This window comes from Mustela nigripes, chromosome 4 (genome assembly GCF_022355385.1).
Source record: "Mustela nigripes isolate SB6536 chromosome 4, MUSNIG.SB6536, whole genome shotgun sequence".
NCBI lineage: Eukaryota > Metazoa > Chordata > Mammalia > Carnivora > Mustelidae > Mustela > Mustela nigripes.
In genome coordinates this window covers 152431070-152452634 of record NC_081560.1, presented here as the reverse complement: position 1 = coordinate 152452634, position 21565 = coordinate 152431070, and the positions used below count along the sequence as shown (strand labels likewise).

The 21565-nt window shown below is 46.6% G+C and overlaps 1 protein-coding gene across 1 annotated transcript in view; it reads right to left on the bottom strand.

The window, feature by feature from the left end:
• CHAT (choline O-acetyltransferase) overlaps positions 1–21565 on the bottom strand; it is a 49030-nt gene that overhangs the window by 20137 nt on the left and 7328 nt on the right. Inside the window, exons 5-7 of the mRNA XM_059395883.1 lie at positions 21147–21200; positions 19348–19528; positions 17104–17281 (exon numbers count right to left, since the gene is read on the bottom strand). Of these exons, the coding sequence (XP_059251866.1) occupies positions 17104–17281; positions 19348–19528; positions 21147–21200 (413 nt within the window). The remainder of the gene's footprint in view (positions 1–17103; positions 17282–19347; positions 19529–21146; positions 21201–21565) is intronic.

The window sequence follows — 21565 nt, the reverse complement described above, 5'->3', positions numbered from 1 at the left end:
AGTCCCCAAGAATCTCCCCTGGGCCTCCTCAACATAAGATAGGCACACGGATGCTAAGGTCACCTGTGACGATCACTGCTCTGCCCACGTGATTTCTCCAGCTCATGAGAGGCGTCTGTATACAGTCTCACGGAAGACAGTCTCCAGTCTCCACCCATCCCCTTCCTCCCACTTCTTGCAAATCCCTCTCACAGCAAGCCTTCCAGTCTGAGAAGCAGAATGACCAGCAAGCCAGCCCATCCTTGGGTCATCTTTACCCCACTTCCTGTGTAGAATGAGGGTTTGGAGAGTACCATGCTTTCAGGACCCCTCTTGATCCCGAAGGGGCCAGGATGACTCCTTATCTTTTGCATGGCTTCTTGGGCTTTCCTGGAATCTGATCATCTCCAAGACTTTCGGTCATGCCCTGAAGATCTAGATGTAAAGGTAACCCAGTTGAAGCTCTGGGGAAATTCCCCTTCCCTCCGCCCCTGAAGGGTGCGGCAGTCACTGTGTTACCATCTTCAACCTGAAATGACTTCTATGAGGTTGAGTTTAAACATGGCCCTTTGGGCTCCGTGGCTTACCATGCTGCCCCTCGAGGGTCACATCCCCTGAATGCATAGGGTGTCTCCTGGATAGGGGACCTTCTCCTACTCTGCCTATCAGAGTTTCACTCATAAACCTCTCCCAAGCTCTCTGATCCTTTTAATGCGGCTGGACCTAGGCCTGGCATGGGTGGCAACAGCCCAGACAGAGCGCCTGCCCTCCAGAACTCACACCCAGAGGATGGCGGCTGCTCCTCAGTGCAGACAAAGCACCTCTGCTCTGTTCACTAGGCTGGCCTCGTATAGTACCTGGGTCCAGGGCTAGACCCATCCCCTCTACACCTGTTGTCTCCTACGACATTGCGCATGCCCTACCATACATGACCCAGCTACTGACTACAGACTTCCCCATGCTTCAAGCAGTCAGTGCCAGTCCAACCCCAGAAGCTCTGACCCAGTCTCCTCCCCCATGTCTGGGAGCTCGCAGAGGGTGGAGGCTGGGTCTCCAGTGCAGGTGGGCACAGGAAAGTGTCCATGGCTGGCAGTGGACTCAAGTGTACATGGACAGGTGAGGCAGAGATCTGTGTATGCAGCTCAGAGAAGGAACCTGGAGGAGCCCAGCTGGCTTGAGGATCAGAAAACCACCACCTTTGGGGTATGGACCCTTATGGGATGGGGGAATGGTGAGAGGTTGGGAGGGATGGAGATAGGGAAGGGATTCCTTACCCTTTGCAAGGCTCCCAGTCCTGCCCCTGTCTGCTCTATAGAAGTCCCCACCTATGGCTCTGGGCAGTGGTCCTGCCCTGTGTGCTGTTCTGGGGGTTCGTTTGGGATTCCAGGCTGACTGGTGACTTCAGAGCATGGGAAGGCCTTGGCCATACTGTGGTCAGATTCAAATAGGCAGAGAGGAAGGGGGGAAGCCTGTCAGGAGGGAGATAACAGTGCTGGAAAATGTTCTGAGGGCTGGGGTGCAGACACCCAGGTTTGTGGGCGGAATGTGGGTGAGCAGGCCACCCCAGGCTGCAGTTCACCCCCCAGATTGTAGGTGAAGGCGTGTAGGATTTAGGTGAGGCTGAAGAATGCAGTGAAGTGATGCTATTAGTGAACATTTGTTGAGCACCTACTATGTGCCAGGCATAAACCTAAGTCCTCATACTAATGAACATGAGATAGGCGTTTTTATCATCCCTGTTCACAGAGATGCTAAATGTCTTGCTTAAGGTCATCCAGTAAACTGAGGGAGCTAGACTTGATCCCCAGCATGCAACCCCAGTGCCCAGGTTGGGAACAGATCATCAAGGGCTGTGAATGGCCTCATCTAGCAACAACAAGCAGCCGCCAAAGGATCTTGGATAGGGGTTGATGTGGTCAGAGCAGAGTCTAGGCTGCCTAGCAGCCTGGGGAGGGTGTTGGTCTGGAGGCCAGTTAAGGGACCATGGGCAGCCCCAGACCTACTCATCTAGGCCCTGTTGGCCATGTCTCAGTGAGCTCTGAAAGCCCAGGCTGGGCATCTGCCTATAGCAAAATTTCCTTAGAAACAGCCTTAAGGCCAATGTGGAGTGGACAGGCCTGTCTAGCCAGGATGCTGGGGAGTAGGCCTAACACATCCTCGGGGCAAGAGAGAGGAGGCCTGGCACACTCCTTCCCAGATGGACAACATGAACCTGACAGCAAACAAGGATGGCTCCCTAGGTCTCAGTGCCCAGCCGCCTCCAGGAAGAAGCACGGGACTCCTGGGGAGGGACTGAGCCATCACCATCACAGGCAGGTTGTGCAGGGCCCCAGAGCTCAGCGCCAACCTACAATACCCAGGTCCTGGCTCATTAGACAGGGCGAAATGGGAGCAGGACAGCCGAGCCGAGATGCCAGGTGGCCTTGCAAATGAACTCCCTGCATACGAGTAGCTGATCGGTCAAAGGCTGACAAGTTTATCGTGTAAGGCAGAAAATGAACTACACCCAAATTCATCCACCATGACTCTGGCCCCAGTATAATGGAAACAGGGGGTGGGGGGCTGGAGGCACGCGGCAGGAGCCGTTTGTCTTGTGACATTCTCATCGAGCACATGGGGGCTCGTTTAATGTGGTAAATCAATCTTCCTCAAGGAGCCCCGCTTAATAGTGAGAAGTGGGAGGTGAGTAATAGGAGGAGCTTGCTCGGCCACCCACGCCTGGGGAGCTGACAGCTTCGGTGATGCAGAAATTCCAGAGACCACGAGGCCTTGGAGGACCTGGAGCTTCTGTTAGAGGCTGAAAGCTTATAGACTGTGACTAAGGTGAACAAGATGAAAGGAACAGAGCGCCTCTGTCTTTTGGAGGGCTTCAGATATCAGGTGCTGCTCCCCAACACCTCTACCTGTGCACGCGCATGTGCGTGCGTACACACACACACACACACACACACACACACAGCTCGGTCTTGGACACTTGCCTTCTCTGGTCTATCCCCCTGGGAGGGAGATTGACTTAAGTAAGATTCCTATTTTCCTGCCTCACAAGGTCTGTGAAGATAGAACACTAGGCTCCTCTTCTGAGGTTTAGAGCTTTTCAACCTCTGTCAATCTCATCTGAGGATTTTTCTTCCTCAGAAAAAGGGATTGTATCTGCTTTTGGGATAGAACTCTGCCATCACGCATCCCATGTTCTTCTCTACTTTATGGCTTATAGAATAATCTTTATGCTCTCAGTTCCCAGTTTCCAGAGGCTATGGAAATTTCCACAAAAATATTTCTTGCCCAGTGAAACCTGCCTCTTGCAAATCAGAACAGCTTTTACTTGAGTTACAAAAGACTCTCTCTCTCTTTTTAAAGATTTTTATTTATTTAACAGACAGAGATCACAAGTAGGCAGAGAGAGGTGGAAGCAGCTTCCCTGCTGAGCAAAGAGCCCGACCTGGGGCTCAATCCCCGGACCCTAGGATCATGACCTGAGCTGAAGGTAGAGGCTTTAACCCACTGAGCCAGCCAGGTGCCCCACAAAAGTCTCTTTAAAGAGCTCAAGAGGGAGGGTCTTCTGCTTCCAGGAAAATAAAGTAGAATTTTCCCTATTCCTTCCACTAAAAGTCCTGGACATTATATTTAAAACAAACATAAGAAGATTCTGAGAGATGGACAGAGAGGAGCTAGGGACCTCAGGACCCAAGGAACAACATGATGGTGAGTTCCTGGTATACTGGACTGAATTGTGTCCCCTCCACCCTGAAGTTCATATGTTGAAGCTTTAACCCTCAATATGACTATATTTAAAAATGAGGCATTTAAAGAGGTAATTAAGGTCTAATGAGTTCATAAGTGTGGAGTTCTAAACCAATATGACTATAATCCTTATAAGAAGAGGAAGAGACACCAGCAATGTGTGCACACAGAGAAAAGACCACTGGAAGATGCAGTAAGACAGCGATTATCTGCAAGCCACAGAGAAAGACCTCAGGAGAAACTAACTCTGCCAGCAGCTTGACCTTAGACTTCTAGCTGCCAGAATGGTGAGAACTAAATTTCTGTTGGTTAAGCCACTCAGTCTGTGGGGTTTTGTTACGGTAGCCCTAAAAAATGATCACACTGGGTTTTCGGTTTTATGTAAAATTTCCCAGACTTAGAGCTCAAACAGTCAGTAACATAAAACACAAGCCAATGTAAACGAACAAACAAACAAAAAATCCAGCAAAACCTGCTTTCTTTAGTCAAAGGACCAGGGAAGAGAAAGACTAGCAACACAGGAAACCTTTAAATAATGACCTTCCTCCATGCCAGCAAAGGCAGAGTGGGGAGCCTAGACTTCTACCATAACCCATCTGTAATGAAGCATCTCAACCTCTGATGGGTCAGAGGAGACATGCTCTCAGGGAGAAGCTGGAACATTCATCTCCTTTGGATAGTAACCACCACCTCAATTCCTCCAGATGGCATCAATAGAGAACATGTGGGGACCTTGAATTCCCACTCTCACTACCAGTAATAAGAAGCATCCTCCCCTAGGTTGTCAATATAGGCCTCATGAGAAACCTGGACTTCTACCTCCACCCGGCTATAATAAAGTAGCACCCACCCTGCTCCTGCTGGAGTTTTGTCAGAAAATCAGCTAGAACACAAATTTTAAATAACATCCAGAGTCTCATAACACATCCAGGTTTCAACAGAAAATCATTTATCACATCAAGAACCAGGAAAATCTCAACTTGAATGAAAAAAGACAGTAGATGCCCAACACTGATGTGACAGGAATGTTAGAATTAGGTGACAAATATTTTAAATATTTAAAATTAATCATTATAAAACTGAAAAATCTGTGGGACAAAAGATCTAACAGTCATATCACTGGAGTCCCAGAAGGACAGAAAAAAAGAGCAGATCAGGAAAGTACTCAGGGAAATAATGGCCCAAAGCTTTCTAAATTTGGCAAAAGACATAAACCTAAAGATTCAAGATTCAGTTAATTCCACACAGGATAAATTAAAATAAATCCACATCAAGACATTATCATAGGGCGCCTGGGTGGCTCAGTGGGTTAAGCCGCTGCCTTCGGCTCAGGTCATGATCCCAGGGTCCTGGGCTCTCTGCTCATCGGGCTCTCTGCTCAGCAGGGAGCCTGCTTCCCTCTCTCTCTCTCTGCCTGCCTCTCTGTCTACTTGTAATCTCTGTCTGTCAAATAAACAAATAAAATCTTTAAAAAAAAAAAGACATTATCATAGTCAAACTTCTGAAAACTAAAGACAAAGGAAAAAAATCTTAAAAGCAGAGAAAAAGAAATGATGCTTTATCTCTAGAGGAAAAAAAAAATTCAAATTATGGTGTATTTCTCATCAGAAACCATGAAGGCTGACACAAACTTTTTCAAGTAGGGAGAGAAAAGAACTGTCAACCCAAAATTTTATATCTGGCAAAAATATCCCTCAGGAAATAAAGGGAAATCAAACATTTTTAGATGAAGAAAAACTAAAAGAACTTATTCCCAGCAGACCTGCCCTAAAAGAAAAGCTAGAGGAATTTCCCCCTTCAAAAAAAGAAGTTATATAAAGAAAGGAACATTGAAACATCAAGAAGGAAGAATAATAGAAAAAGTAAATATTTTAGTAAATAAATTTTCATTCTCTTCTTGAGTTTGTTTGTTTTTTTTTAAAGATTATTTATTTATTAGAGAGAGAGATCACAAGTAGGCAGAGAGGCAGGTAGAGGGGAAGGGGGAAGCAGGCTTCCTGATGAGCAGAGAGTCCGATGCAGGACTCGATCCCAGGACTCTGAGATCATGACCTGAGCCGAAGGCAGAGGCTTAACCCACTGAGCAACCCAGGGCCCCTCTTTTTGAGTTTTTAAAAATTATGTTTCACTGTTGAAATAAAACTGTAACACTGCCTGATGTGGCACTAAATTTATATTAGTGGAAATAATTAAGACAAGTATATTATAAACATGGGAGAGTAAAGGGATGTAAAGGGTGGTAAACTTTCTACATTTCACTAGAACTGGCAAAATTTCAATAACTATAGACAGTGATAAATTATATATATAAAGTAATACCTATGGAAACCACTAGAGAAGCTAGTGAAGGGAGAGTAGACAAATCCACAATTATACTTGGGGACTTAAACACCCTTTTCTTGGTAACTGATAGAACAACTAGACAGAAAGTCAGCAAGGATATAGAAAAGCTCAACAACACCATCAATCAATCTAATTGACATTTATAGAACATTCCATCCAACAACAGCGGAATGCACATTCTTTTCAAGTGCCCATGGAATATATATGCCAAGGCATATTCTAGGCTATAAAACATCCTCAAATATATTGAAGAGAACTGAAATCATACAAAATGTATTTTCTATTGTATGAAATCAAAGTAACAATAAAAAACAAGAAAAGTTCTAAACATTTGGAAACCAAACAATACTCTTCCAAAGAATCCATGGGTAAAGGAGGAATTCTTACGGGAAATTAAGAAAAAAACATTGCAATGAGTGAAAATAAAAATACACCTTATCCAGATTTGTGAGTCACAGCTAGACCACTGTTGAGAAGGAAATGTATAGCACAAATGCTTATATAGATAAGAAGAAAAGTCTTGAATGAATTCTATTAGCTCTTACCTGAAGAGCCTAGAAAAAGAGCAGCACAATAAACAAAAAGCAATCAAGAGTTAGGAAATAACAAGAATCAGAAACCAACAGAATTTGGAAAAAAAAAACAACAAAAACAATAAAAAGAAATTTAGTTCCTTTAGAGGATCAATCAAAGTTCTAGCAAGACTTGTAAGAGAGAGAGTGAGGGAAAGATAGAACAGGGATGAAATGAGGGTTAGTACTACAGACCCTGCAGACATCAAAAGGATTATAAAGAAATACTATGAACAACTCTACAGACATAAATTTGACAATTTAGATGAAATGGAGTGATCTCTTGAGAGTATAAACTACTACAATGCACCATATATAAAATAAATAATTTGGGGGCACCTGGGTGGCTCAGTGGGTTAAGCCTCTGCCTTCAGCTCAGGTTGTGATCTCAGGGTGCTGGGATCGAGTTCCACATTGGGCTCTCTGCTCAGCAGGGAGGCTGCTTCCCCTCTCTCTGCCTGCCTCTCTGCCTACTTGTGATCTCTCTTTGTCAAATAAATAAAAACAAAAGGAAAAATAAGAAAGAATTTGGATAGACCTATAACTACTAAGAAAATTGAATTTATAAGTTTTAAATTCCAGAAAAAGAAATTTCTGGGCCCAGAAGTTTTTACTGGAGAATTGTACCAAATATTTAAGGAAGAACTAAAACACAACAATACAATTCCTTTCAGATAACTTAAGAGGTTAAGAATATTTCCCAATTCATTTTATGAATCGAGTGTTATCCTTATACAAAACAAGATGAAAACAGTACAAAGAAGAAGAAAAGCCACAACACCCAACCAGCTGTAGGCCAATAATCCTCATGAATGTATGAATATAGATACAGAAATATTGAACAATATATAAGTAAAAAGAATTATATACAAAGTGGGGCTTATTATAGGAATGCAAGGCTGAAAATCAACCTGTATAATCCACCATATTAACAGGTTATAGAAAAATCATGATTATATCAATTGGTGCAATAAAAATATTTGACAATACTCCTAAAATTTAATATCTATTCATGACAAAATCCCAGAAAAATGAAAATAGAGGGGAGCTTCCTCAACTTCATAAAGAACGTCTGCGAAAAGGGCTATAGTTAACATCACTTTAAAGGTGAAAGATCACATGCCTTTTCCCTACAATCAGGAAAAAGAAAGGATATCCACTCATACTACTGTTATCCAAAATAGTACCAGTGCGATAAGGCAATAAAAGGGAATTAAAAGGAATAGAGATCAGAAGGGAAAAAAAAATCCCTACTTTCACATGACATGATTGTTTGTGTAGAAATTCTAAGAAATATACCAAAAAAAAAAACCCTACAAAACCTAAACAAACCAACGCCCCACCCCAAACATCCTAGAATGAATTAATGCGTTCAGCAAGTTTGCAAGATACAAGATAAACATACAAAAATCAATTGTATTTCTGTACACCAGGGACAAGGACATGAACACCAAAATTAAAAATATAATACCACTTACAATGATGCAAAACACTGAAACACTTCAGTGTATGTAACAGAAATGTACAAGGCTTGTATGCTGAAACTACAGAACACCAATAAAAGAAATCAAAGAAAAACTAAGTAAATGGAGTGATGTTGTGTTCAGGAATAGGAAGTCTCAACATGGTGCATATGTCAATTCTCCCCAAACTGATACACGGGTTTAAGACTGCTGCCATCAAACTCCCAGCAAAACTTTTTGTAGGTAGGGGTGCCTGGGTGGCTCAGTGGATTGAGCAGCTGCCTTCAGCTCGGGTCATGATCTCAGTGTCCTGGGATCAAGCCCCGAGTAGGGCTCTCTGCTCAGCAGGGAGCCTGCTTCCCTTCCTCTCTCTCTCTGCCTACTTGTGATCTCTCTCTCTCTGTGTCAAATAAATAAATAAATAAATAAATCTTAAAAAAAAAAAAACTTTTTGTAGGTATAGACAAGATTAGTCTAAAATTTATATGTAAGTTAGAATAGCTAAAATAATTTTGGAGAAGAATAAAGTTGAAGGAACCAGTATATTCAATTTCAAGACTTAGAGCTACATAACCAAGAATATGTGGTATTGGCAGATAGAGGAGCACAGAGATCAATGGAGGAGAATAGAAAACCTCAAAATGGACTCAAATAAAAATTCCTAACTGATTTTGACAAAGGCATGAAAGTAATTCAGTGTAGAAAGGATGTCCTTTTCAGCAAACATTGCTGGAGCTGTTGGAAGCTATAGGCAAAATAAATAAATAAGATCAAAATTAAAATTAAAATTAAATAAAAAAAGAAAAAAAGCCTGACTATAAATCCTCATACCTTATAAACAATTTAATTAAAAAATAGATCATAAACTTAAATATACCAATGTAATATCAACTTTTGGAAAAAATATAGGAGAAAATTTGGGGGACCTAGGGCAAGGCAAAGAATTTCTAGACTTGACATCAAATGCATGATTCATCAACGGAAAAACTGACAAATTGGACCTCATCAAAACTGAAAACATTTACTCAGTGAAACACCATGTTAAAAAGATGAAACTGTAAGTTACAGATTGGGAGGAAATATAGAACCACATAGCCAAGAAAGGGCTAGTAAAGAATATATAAACAAGTCTCAGAATTCACAGTAAAACAACAACAACAACAAACCCCAAACCAAACAATCTAATCAGAAAATGAGCAAAAGATGGGAAATGACATTTCACCAAAGCGGATCTGAAGATGGAAAATTAGCATATGAAAAGATACTCAACATCATTAGTCACTAGAAAAATGTAAGTTAAAACTACAGTAAGATATCACTACACACTGCTGAAAAAGGCAAAATTAAGAAATAGTGACAACACCAAATGCTGGCAAAGTTGCAGAGAAACTACATCTGATGGGAATATAAAGTGGTACAACCAATCTGGAAAACATTTTAGCAGTTTCTTTAGAAACTAAACATGCAGATATCAATTCTACTCCTGGAATTTTTCCTAAACCGAAAACTTATGCTCACACAAAAACATATAAATATAATGTTTATAGTAGCTTTATTTGTAATAGCCAAAAAATAGGAATAACTCAGGTGTCCTTCAATGGATGAATGATATCACCCATACCAAGGAATAAAAAGGAATGAACTATTGACATATGGGACAATGTGGATTAATCTTCAGAGAATTACATCAAGTGAAAAAAAAGAAAGTCAGGCTCAGAAGGTTATATACCATATGATTTCATTTATACAACATTCTTAAAGCAATAATATTACAGAAATGAAGACAGATTCCTGGTTGCCAGGGATTAAGGACAGATGGGGTTGGAATGGACATCGGTGTGGCTATGAAAGGCAATAGGAGGGGTCCTTGGGAGGATGGGAATGATCTGTTTGTAGGCTGCATCAATGTCAAGATTGTGATGTTGTACTGGAGTTTTATAAGATGTTAGCACTAGGAGAAAAAGGATATGGGGGAGATTATTTCTTGTAAGGGTGTGTGCATCTACAATTATCCCCAAATAAGTTTAACTTAATTAAAAAAAAAAAAAAAACCTTCAAGAACTAAGCATTGCTCTTTCTTCTGTGTTTGAAACACCCACAAAGGCAGATTTAAAGAGCTAGCATACTTGCAGAATTAGGGGAGGGGTGGTGAGTGGAGAAGGGCAGGAGATAAAAATGAAACAAAGCAAAGCAAAACAAACAAAAAGACCCACCTCCCACTCACTTTGAACCCCAAATATCATAAAATGGAAAGTGAGGGCCAGAAAGAGGGTCATGGGCGGAGAAATGAAACAAAAGAGTGCACACTCGGAGTGTGTGGCCTGTGAGAAGCCCAGGGGACACAAAGGAGCGGCTCAGAGTTAATAAGGGTTAGGGTTCCAAGGCAAGGAATCCAGGCCATTCAGTCTGAGGCCACGGGTCACTGTCACCGACAGAACAGATTCAACAGGTGCCCATGTGCAGTCTATCAGATTTTTCCAGTGAGGCTATGAGCCTCGGACAAACCATCCCCACAGTATTTCCCCAAATCTAATTAAGAGTTAATCCTTTAGTGAACAGCCTTGGTGCCCCAGGGACCAGACCACCTGCTTTGCAGCCTCTCTGCACCCCCTTGGTCCTAGCCACTGGGCAAGGCGACCACCTCCATGTCCTAGCCTAGAAGCGAGCTCCAGGGCCCCGGGAGGAGGGCCAGGGCAAGCCCAGGTCTCTGGCCACAGGCCACGTGCCTCTCCCTGTCTGGAGGCCCTCAAACACCGGAATCTTCATACTTCCACTGTGGGAGGCAGACAATGGCCCCAGAAATGCCTCCCACCCTCCCCAACCCCCACCCCGGAGGAAAGAAAACAGCAATCAGCCTCAGGAGCCCGGGAGGTATTTCTGGGCCAATTAAATCAGAGAGGCTGCTATTGCTAATGTGTAATTGGTTTTAAAATCAGCAGACTTGCCTATCTCTGGATGACAATATTTAAGTAGCAAAATGCCCATCCCGAGCGGTTCTTGTAAACCATGACCAAGGCCTTCTCCAGACGTAGCTGCCTTCTGTCAGCTCCCTCCTTGAAGGCAGTGGCTCAGCTCTAATTGGCTGCTGGGGATAAATATTTACGGTGCTGTGTAAACACAAGCATCTGCCTGAAGTCAGCTCCCAGGATCTCCACACAGCACCGAGGAAAGCCAGCAGGCTCCGGGTGGGGGGTGGGGGGTGCCAGCTCTCTGAGCTGGCTATTCTTTTCCTACAAATTGACAAGCACTGTAGTCTTCCAGACTCAGGGCCGAATATCTAATTAAATTTGCAGACCAGGATAACAGTGTTGGTCCTCCTGGGTTCAGGAAGGCCACAGTTTCGAGGCTCTGCAGGGAGGGAGGTCCTGCGAAGTTACGGATTCCCTTCCTGAGGCCTCAAATCCCGCCCTGCCTGCGAGCCCTGAGGATCTTGGGCTTGGGAGAAAAAGATGCCCTCATTCCGTGACCACCTCCAAGGGTGAAGACTAGCTCAACCTGCTGGAGACGGAGCCGCCTATGTTTTGTGGGGCTGAATCCCCACCTCACGGGCTCTGCTGAAGACTCAGAGCAACAAGGAACAGAAAGGGCCCTGGGTAAGGCCAGCATCACAGGAGACCTCCATGCACAGTAGCTGCTAACTTAATATCTGCTTAAGTTGGTTTCGACCTGGGCTGACCATGAAGGTGCTTTAAAAATACAGATTCCTGGGGCACCTGGGTGGCTCAGTGGTTAAGTGCCTGCCTTTGGCTCAAGTCATGATCTCAGGGTCCTGGGATTGAGCCCCGCATCAGGCTCCCTGCTTGGTAGGAAGCCTTATTCTCTCTCTCTCTCCCATTCCCCCTGCTTCTGTTCCCTCTCTCACTGTGTCAAATAAATAAAACCTTAAAAAAAAAAAAAAAAAGATTTCTTGGCCTCATCCCTATCCCACTGGAAAATCCCTGGGACCCCAGAATCTTTATTTTAGGGGTTCTCCATATGACCCTGATTTGTTAGCCAGCCCCAGTCACAGCCAGCTCAACCCACCTGGGCTTAGCCTCATGTTCTACTTGACACAGGAAGCCCTCCTAAGCTATGACAAGCACAGGGGATAAGATCCCCAAATTCCCTCAGGACTCATGTTGGAGACGCTCCTTTGGTTTTATCCTGTCCACTCTTGTCCTGATAATTCTGTTTATTCCGGGTCTCCCCAACAACACCACAGGCTTCTGGGGGGGCAGTGATGGTCCTGCCAGATCTCTTAGCCCTTGGACCTCCAAGATCTTATTCTGTGTTGGCTGTGGATGATTAGGCTGCAGATAGAGATGATAATACACTCACCTCTCCTGCACCACATTCTCAGAGAGCTCTGTGTGAGCAGTGCTGGGGCCACAGGGGGTGGGGGGAGCACTGGGTGAAGGGGGAAGCCTGGGTTTTACGGCAGACAGCTGGTCCACTGTCTTGTGAGCTCCACCCTCCCAATGTCATGACACAGGGTCAGGCTGGGGAGCCAGTGGGCCAACGAAGGGAGCTGTTTTGATTGGGGAGCAGAGTGAAGGATCAGGGACGGTCTGTCTAGGGAGAACGCGTGGATAAAATCAATTGCCCCGTTGGTTCTCAGTAGACCCTATGAGAATTCAGATTTTGTCTGAGCTCAGATGTCTCGGTCCAGACCTCCAACGGGTCAACAGGAGCTCAACTTGGTCGAGAAAGCTCCTGCCAGACAACACCTACCTGGGCCCATCAAACCCCTAGCCCAGCCCCCACAACCACACCTGGAACCAGGAGAGTACCTTCCCAGAGGCTGAGGATTTGGGAGCATTGTATACAATGAGGACCACCATCCCTGGGTCTTTGGCTGGCACTCCCATGCCCTGCTGCTCTAGTGTCCCCTGCATGGACTCATCCCTTACCCTCCGCAGCTTTCCCCCTTCGCGAACATTTCATGACGTCTGAGTAGTGATGGCGGGTCTCCTTGCACTGCTAATCTCTTCTGAGAGTGTTATGTTCACCTGCCTCACCGGGGTGGGGGGGCACCCCCTGAGGGACACACTTGAGAGACACACCTCCTGTGACCTCTCCAGGAGACTATTTTCCTTCACACTCATGCACCGTGGGAGTCTGGTGGGGTCGGTGGTATTCTTCTCCCTGTCCCTACGCCTGCACGGCTCCTCCCTGCTTTTCCTTTGAAGCCGCAGCTCTTAGACTTCCACATTCCCATCCCCATCGTCGCTGGCCCCGTGTGGCTGCATTCCCCTGATGTCCTCACAACTCCCCATCATGCAAGTCTGGGCACCCGGTTTACCTTCTTCCTCCCCATCACCACTCCAGCCCTCATTCCTGCAGTCTGTGTGGAGGACCCAGCCCACGTGCACCCTCCTCTCTCAGACCCTCAGTCTCCCCCTTTCAGATCCCAACACTATAACCAGTCCCTTGCCATACCTTCACCTTTTCTCCCTCGGTTATGTTCTCCAGCCAAGGCTGAACCTGGTGACCTACCTTCTCTTTGCCTGAACCTGAGGCAACAAATTGTAAAACAAAGCTAATTAATTTCTCCTAAAACATATGACCCCAAAGCCCTTAAATATGAGCTCAACAGAGTCCATACATCTCATCAAGTTTTCCAAGGGGCTATTTCTTGTGTTCTCTTTTGTCTTCAGAATGCCACTGGTGCCTCTCTCGGCCCATGGCCATTGCTCTGCTGATCTGAGACCAGAAGCCATCAGTCAGGAACCTCCTCACGTTCCCACCACCACGACTGCATGCCCAGGTTTCAGTTTTTCCCGTACCAACCAAAGGTCTCTTATTCTTTGGCTTGCATTTCCTTTTGCCTTTGCAAGAATCCCATGACTCCATTCATCTCCTCTGTCTTCATTAATAATTTCTCCTATTGGAGTACTTCCATAGACTTGTCTGCATACAACCATGCACTTGCCTCTCCGACTCGACATTTCCCTTGACTCCCATCCTCTCCCATCAACTGCCTCATTTTCCTGCTCTTTTAATACCAAAATACCTGAAAAGGGTCATCCACGCTTAACTGATCCTACTCATTGACAGTCCCATCAACAATTTCTTCCTGCTGTTGGATCACACCCATTAGCATACAATCATTCATCCTTCCTACTCCTGTGTCTGGTCTTGGTGAAAGTCACTGATAACTTAGTGTTGCCAAGCTCTGAGTCTCCTCTCTGTCCAGCTCTTCCTTGAGCTCTGAGCAGCATTCCAAGTGGCTGGCCGCTTCCTCTTTCCCTTTGGATCTTCATGACTCATCTCCTGGTTTGCTCCTTACTTCATAGGCTGCTCTTTCTCAATCCACTTTGCATCTTTCCCTACCTGACCTCCAAGGACCCATTCCGCTGTTCCTAGATGATCTCACCCAGGTCCATGACTTTAAATATCACTTATGTGCTGATGGCTCTCAAATTTATGTCTCCGTACTGACCTCTCTCTTGAGCTCCAGACACATAGATCTAATTTGACATCTCCACTTAGATGACTCAAGGCATCTCAAACCTGACATACTTAGAAAGGACTTCATTCTGTAGTCACTTCACCAACCTGGTTCCCGTCACAGGGAAATCACCATTTAGGATTCTCTAATCAAGAATCTAGGAATCTGGGACACCTGGGTGGCACAGGGGTTAAGCCTCTGCCTTCAGCTCAGGTCATGATCTCAGGGTCCTGGGATCGAGGGTCCCACATCAGGCTCTCTGTTCGGCAGGGAGACTGCTTCCTCCTCCTCTCTCTCTCTCTGCTTGCCTCTCTGCCTACCTGTGATCACTCTCTGTCAAATAAATAAAATCTTTAAAAAAAAAAAATCTAGGAATCTCTCTCACTTTTCTATTCCTCCTTGTCACATCTCTTTTGCAATGTATCTGGACCCCACTCATGTCTTTCATCTTTACTTTCCAGCCTCGTCCAAGTTGCTGCCATCTTTCACATCTATAGTGAAATCCTTTCCTAAATGGTTTCCTCTCTGTAGGCTGGTGCTGCTCTAGGGAGGAGGGCTCTGGAGGGTTGGTTTCCTGCTGTGCCGATGACACAGTCCGTGCCAACCACAATAATCAGATCTCTGAAGAGAAAGCCTGTGGGCCCCTCCTCTCTGTCACGCTGCCCTCAGAAACAGCACTTCCATTCAGAAAGCCAGATCAAGTGCCATTAACAAATTAATTCCGATTAGCACAGCCCAAGCACTTAAACCTCAAGGCAATCCTGGTCAGTCCTGCAGGGAGGTAGCTTGGTCTGCTAATAAAGTGGAAACTGTATTGGAAGCGGAGGGGATTGTCTGATGCCTGTTCCTGTCCCTGGAGGGGAGAGGAGTGGGATTTGATTACACCATGGTCTCCTGAGGGAATTAACTCACTTTATTAATTTTCCAACTTGGCCGTTAGGTCTATGAGGACGGGTTCGGCTTTCACACCCTCCTGTGGCCCGTGCAGCCCCTGATTTAGGACTGAGCATTCCGCAGGTGCCCCATGGTTGAATGAACAATCATTAACTGGTAGGGAGGCAACAAGTCTGGGGCCTGCTATCATTCGTAACCCTCCGCTCTTTTATTTAACAGATATTACTGGGGCCCCACTGTGTTTGGCACAGCAGATTAAAAAGTTAATCCAAACAGATAAGGCCCCTGTTCTCCTCAGAGACTAGGGAAGGGAGGCAGGTAATCAGCATGCATAAACAAATGAGAAGCTGACTTCAGAGAGTGACAAGGGCAATTAGTATAAGACAGCAGGACAAGATGACAGAGTGTGCTGAGTGGGGGATGCCCTAGGGGGCCTGAGGCAGTGACACCTGAGCTGAGTCCCACCTCTTCCAACAAAGCCTTTCACAGGCCTCCCAAGCGGAAAGGCCCCCTCCTCTCACCGAAGTCCTAGAGCACTTTTTTTTGGACCTGCTGTCTCTATTGCTTTACGTGGCTGGTTGCTGCATCACTGTGTACTTGAATCTGTGCCCCCCACCCCCACCCCATGCCTTCCTTTCCCTTGTCCAGTGGGCTCCTCGGGGGTAGGGGCTTCCTCCCCTCTGCCTCTGCCTCCTACCTTTCCAAGCCTCACCCAGATCCTCAGCTGACAGACACTCAGGGGAGTCGGAATGGACACCTGGCTGAAGGAGAGCCCGAGATGCACATGGAGTTCCACAGAAGCCTTCCCTCTTATCCTGGACTCTCTAATTAGGCAAGGAGGGAAAGCACTGCAACTAATTCCTGGGAATAGGACTGGCTTTGGATTTGAAAATGAGTTTCCAAAAGGATGGCTTAAAATTTTTAAGACTATTACTAGCTTTCTTTTTTTAAAAATTTATTTTATTTTATTTATTTGACAGACAGAGATCACAAGTAGGCAGAGAGGCAGGCAGAGAGAGAGAGAGAAGGAAGCAGGCTCCCAGCGGAGCAGAGAGCCCAATGTGGGGGCTCGATGTGGGGCTCGATCCCAGGACCCTGGGATCATGACTTGAGCCAAAGGCAGAGGCTTTAACCCACTGAGCCACCCAGGCGCCCCTATTATCAACTTTCTTATGGGAATGCTTAGAAACCTTCCTAAGAGCAGCAACCAGCCAGAAGGATAGGTCAGCCTGAAGATGAAAAGTTCCAGGACCGTGGCAGTGAACCACCCTCCCAGAGCTGGGCTCTATCCTATATCTCCATGTGACAGCTCTGCCAGTGACTCAGACCCTCAAAATGGGTACCATCCCTGCCCACCAGTAAATCACAACTGCTTAATTGTAGCCAGCCTTCCTCCAGCTCAAAACCTTCACTCCCCCAATATTCCCAGACATCCCAGGATTTCAGCGCTAATCATCCAGGAAGCTAGAACATTGCCGGATGAAATATGAGGGTACAAAAGGTGCTGTCAGCCCCCGGGTGCCTCAGCCCACGTGCTGTCGGGTCCTGAGTTGGAGGGAGGCCTGAGCTCTCCATGCTATGGCAAATGGGGATGAGGCATGGTGCCCGACCCTGGAGGAAGGAAAGCCAATGGGCATGAGGATGAGATGAGCGTGAAGACGCACTGGGCACTGCTGCTAACCTTTCACGAGGACCGTCCTGGCCTCAGCCCACTCGCTCCTCCCTTCTGACGTCAGCAGGCCGATTGGAGGCAAGCGTTCATCCTCGTTGGAAGCCATTTTGACTATCTTTCTCAACTGAGTGAACAGATCCCCCTCACTGAGACGGCGGAAATTAATGACAACATCCAAGACAAAGAACTGTGGGGGAAACAGGTCAAACACGTCACTCAGGGCAGCCAGCCCAAGGCGAAGGGCCTTCACTGAGCCTTCACACGTGAGCCCAGGTGGGGGATACTCAGGCCCAGGGATCTCAAGGTACGTGATGGCTCTGAACAGTCACAAGTTGGGGACCCAACCAATGCTGTCAGCGGTGCTGGACTCCAAGCTCCCCCAAATCAAAGAAGGCAGATTAAACTTAGCTCAAATAAAACTTCCTTCTATGGTTCTTACTTCGTGTGGGGTTCAGGTATAAATTTGCACCATTGCTGTTGGAGGGCAGTGTCTGTCCAAACTAAAAACGTGTGTTCTGTATGATTCAGCAATTACTCCTCTATATGCATATTTTAGACTAAGGCTTGGAGAAACATATACTCTTGCGCCTCGAAGATAAGTGAAGGAGTGTGCATATAAGTCATATTTGCAATAACAACATGGTAGAGGGTGCCCAGGTGTTTTCCAGTAGGGGGACAGCTAAGTCAAATGTAGCGCATTTGTCTAGTGCACATCTACTCAACAGTTAACGGGAATGAACTAGCTCTAGATACGGCTACAGGGACAGATCTCAAACACAACTGAAGCAGAGAAAAAAAGGCAAGTCAAATAATATGCAGAGGAAGATTAAAATGAAAAACAACATGCAAAAGTTCTATCCCTATATGTGTACATATACATGTGTGCATGTGTGTGTTCCGAGGGAGGTGTGTGAGCTAGCATTTAGCAGTTCTGAAGCTGAAGTCTTGGGCTTCATGAAAGGTCTTATTCCAGCCCCAAGTTCTGATCCCTTTTCTGCCAGTTGGTATGAGAACCTGGTGTTGTGCCCTGAGCACCATACGCATGGCCTGGTCCAGGGCAGGGGCCCTGGGGGCGTTTCTGGAATGGATGAATACTGCAGCATGTGGGGGCTGGGAAATGCTAGTTTGATGTTTTAATGAAGATGGAGAAAAGTTATTGTTTGTGGCCAAACTCCCAGGTGGGCTTCTGGTGGGAAGAGCCAACCTAGGATGACAGACTTTCCCTGAGCTCCTATCAATGACTGCAAATGTCAGGGGAGCCCAAGAGAAAATGTGGTGACAGGAATATTTGGGGGATCTCTGGGTAGGCGTTAGACTTGGGTTTTAGAAAAAATAACAATAACAAATGAACAAACAAAGAAAACACACCAAAACCCAACAACACCAAACAAAAAGCCCACCAAAACCCAAAAACCAAACCAAAGCAAACAAACAAACAAACAAACAAACAACAACAACAACAACAAAAAACAACCCCCAAACCAAAAACAAACCCACACCAAAAAAACCCCACAAAAATCCAAAACCAAAAAACCCTAAAACAGCTTTTTGTCAGATGAAATAATTAGGGGGATGCTCAACATAGAATCTATAGATAGCCTGGTGGGCACTGGTAAGGGGCCAAGGGTCCTTATGCTCAGCCTGTCCCCTTGGTCCTCATGGGCCATTGTGGGCTCCCGGAAGCCAGTGTGAAGTCATGAGTTACTAGGAGGTGGGCCATAAGCAGGGGCCACTGGCCAGGTCTCCGAGGCCTTCTCAGCTTTGGACAGGCTGCTCAACTCTTCTGTCAGATGAGCTTCCAAGCCCTCCTGCGAGTCACTATGGAATCAGCAGGATGAATTCATGTAAGTAGGCAAGCTTATAGCTTAGACATGGAGGTCTGGACAGTGAGTCCGTAAAGCTGTCCATCTGTCTGCATGTGGTCTCCAGGAAGGCCACCGCCTGGGTGATTCATGAGGAGTGGCTGAGGCCCTGCTGGGTCTCATGAAGACCCCACCGTCCATCCAGACCAGCCAACCTGGCTGGTCAGGGCCAAAATGGGAGCCCATGGAAGTCATTCTCAATCGATGACTCTCCTCGTTCTTAAAATCCAACTCAAGGGAGAGAAGTGGGACTGACTAGGAGTCAAGAGAACCTACTCTGTCCTAGTTCACTGTGTGCCTCTGAGAGGAGGTTGAGCACCCTTGGTGAAGTCAGACTGGTACTCCTGTGCCCTCCCCAGCTGGAAAGGCTGCAGCAGAGAGGGCCACTTACCTGGTTGCAGCAGGCCACGATGACGTGCTCTGGCTCGGGCATGACACTGCTCTTCTGGGCCACCAGTGTGTCCTGGGTGTGGCCAGGGAGCCGGTAGGAGGAGAAGAGCCCATAGTATTGCTTCATACAGAGTGGCTGCCCCGACAGCTGGCCCTTGGCACAGTCGGTGGGGATGGAGTGGCTGGAGAGCAGGGAGAGAGGAAGGGATTGGAATTGGTGCTATTTGACTCGATTTAGCAAGGTAGGGCACAAAAAGCAGAACTGCATTAGGATGGCCATCAAGGAGCTGGATTCCCCACTCTTTGAAGTACTGGGGTGCCCTATTTCCATGGCCCATGGAGAGACCCTTGGGGTTTTCTGAAACCTCCGACTGTCTCCTTCACCCCTGCCTCGGGCACTACATGTACAGAACTTGCGTTTCAGTCCTCACGCCTTCGCTTATGCTGATCTTCGCTTAGCCTGCCTTCACCCCACCCCTGTGCTCAACGAATTTGTTTGGAAAACTCCTTCCACCCCTTCAAGAGCCACCTCTTGCATCACCTCTTCCAGAAGCCTTCTCTGAGTTCATGGTAGAAAGTCCTCCTTCTCCTGTGGTCTCAACACATCTTGCGTCCCTCTTGATTCCCGCCCTTGGCCTCTCGTCCACCACTTCCTCCCCCTCCTCCTCCCCTCCTCCCTTTATCTCTCTCCTTCCTTCCTCCATCCCTCTTTCCCCTCTCCTCCTTTCTCTATCTGCCCTTCTTTCCTTCTCTTCCATCTTTCCTTCCCTCCGCCCTCCACTTCCTTTCCATCCTCCTCTTCCTTCTCTCTCTGTCTCTTCACCCTCTCTCCTTCCCTCCTCCCTTTCAGGCAACAAATTGAGCCCTCCTTTGTGCCAGGCACCTTTCTGGGATCTGGGGTGATCGTGGCAAACAAAACGTGGGTGTCCTGTTCTAATGGGGCACAGGCTGTGTAGGTAAAGCATAGACAACAAGCAATGAGCTGATAAATGGGAGAGTTTCAGAGTGACAAGGACCAGCCATGTGAGCTGAGCCCTGAGGGTAAGCTGGGGCAGAGGGAGGGTGGGGTGTCCCATGCCCCTGCTGCTTGAAGTACAGGCACCGCACTGAACTGTGGGAGTCAGTGGGAGCTCTCAGAAACTTTTATTATAGCAATTTGACAGTGGAATTTTTTGTCAAGTCTAAAATAAAAATAAAATACGTGGTTGTGTATTTTGTACCTTTATACCATTGTTCTGCAGATTCATTTTTGTAGTGTTTTACATTTTATAAAATTAAAAAATACATTGGTCCTTCCCCACGGCTCATTTGGAAACAAGTGTCCAAGCTGGGGAGGAAACCAGGGAGGTTGAAGCCAGGTGCATGGGCTCAGTGTGGGGAGACCATTCCCCCAGCTGGCAACTAACAAGGCTGAACCCACCATCACCTGGCTCGCGCTCCCAGGACTCCTTCTCTGCCTTCTCCTGGATTCCCTAAATTCCTGATGCACATAACAATGTGGGTGTGGGGGGGAGTGCAACTTAAAGAGATTATGATGGGACAGGGCTCATGCTAGGAAAAGGACCCATTAATGTTCAGGTCAGCCGGGGTAAAGGTTATTCTGATGCTGGAGGAGTTGGGATGGGGGGTGGAGGAGGGTGGTAATACACCTGCTCTATGACAGGAGCTGGGAGCACAGAGCTGGAAAAGACAAGGTCTCTGCCCTCTGGGAGCTCCTTGGCTAGTGTGTCAGGGAGACATATGACTCAGCAGGCCGTGCTAAATCAGGGCACTGCCCTCCCCAGGCTGGCCCCATCCTACCTGTCCAGTAGGGTCTTGTAGTGGAGCACACCAGAGATGAGGTTGGCTGCAAACCTGCAGAGAGAGAGCAGGCCTGAGGTTCTCCTCTTAGGGGCCCAGGCTCCTTCCCACTATCTAACCTTCCATTCCTTCCACTCCACACCCCAGCTCTCAAGCTCAAGGACCCCTTCCCCAAGCTGCCATCACACTGCCAGTCCTTCAAAAGCCTTGGATTAAAATGGTCCTGTGTGGGGCGCCTGGGTGGCTCAGTGGGTTAAGCCGCTGCCTTCTGCTCAGGTCATGATCTCAGGGTCCTGGGATCGAGTCCCGCATCGGGCTCTCTGCTCAGCAGGGAGCCTGCTTCCTCCTCTCTCTCTCTGCCTGCCTCTCTGCCTACTTGTGATCTCTCTCTGTCAAATAAATAAATAAAATCTTTAAAA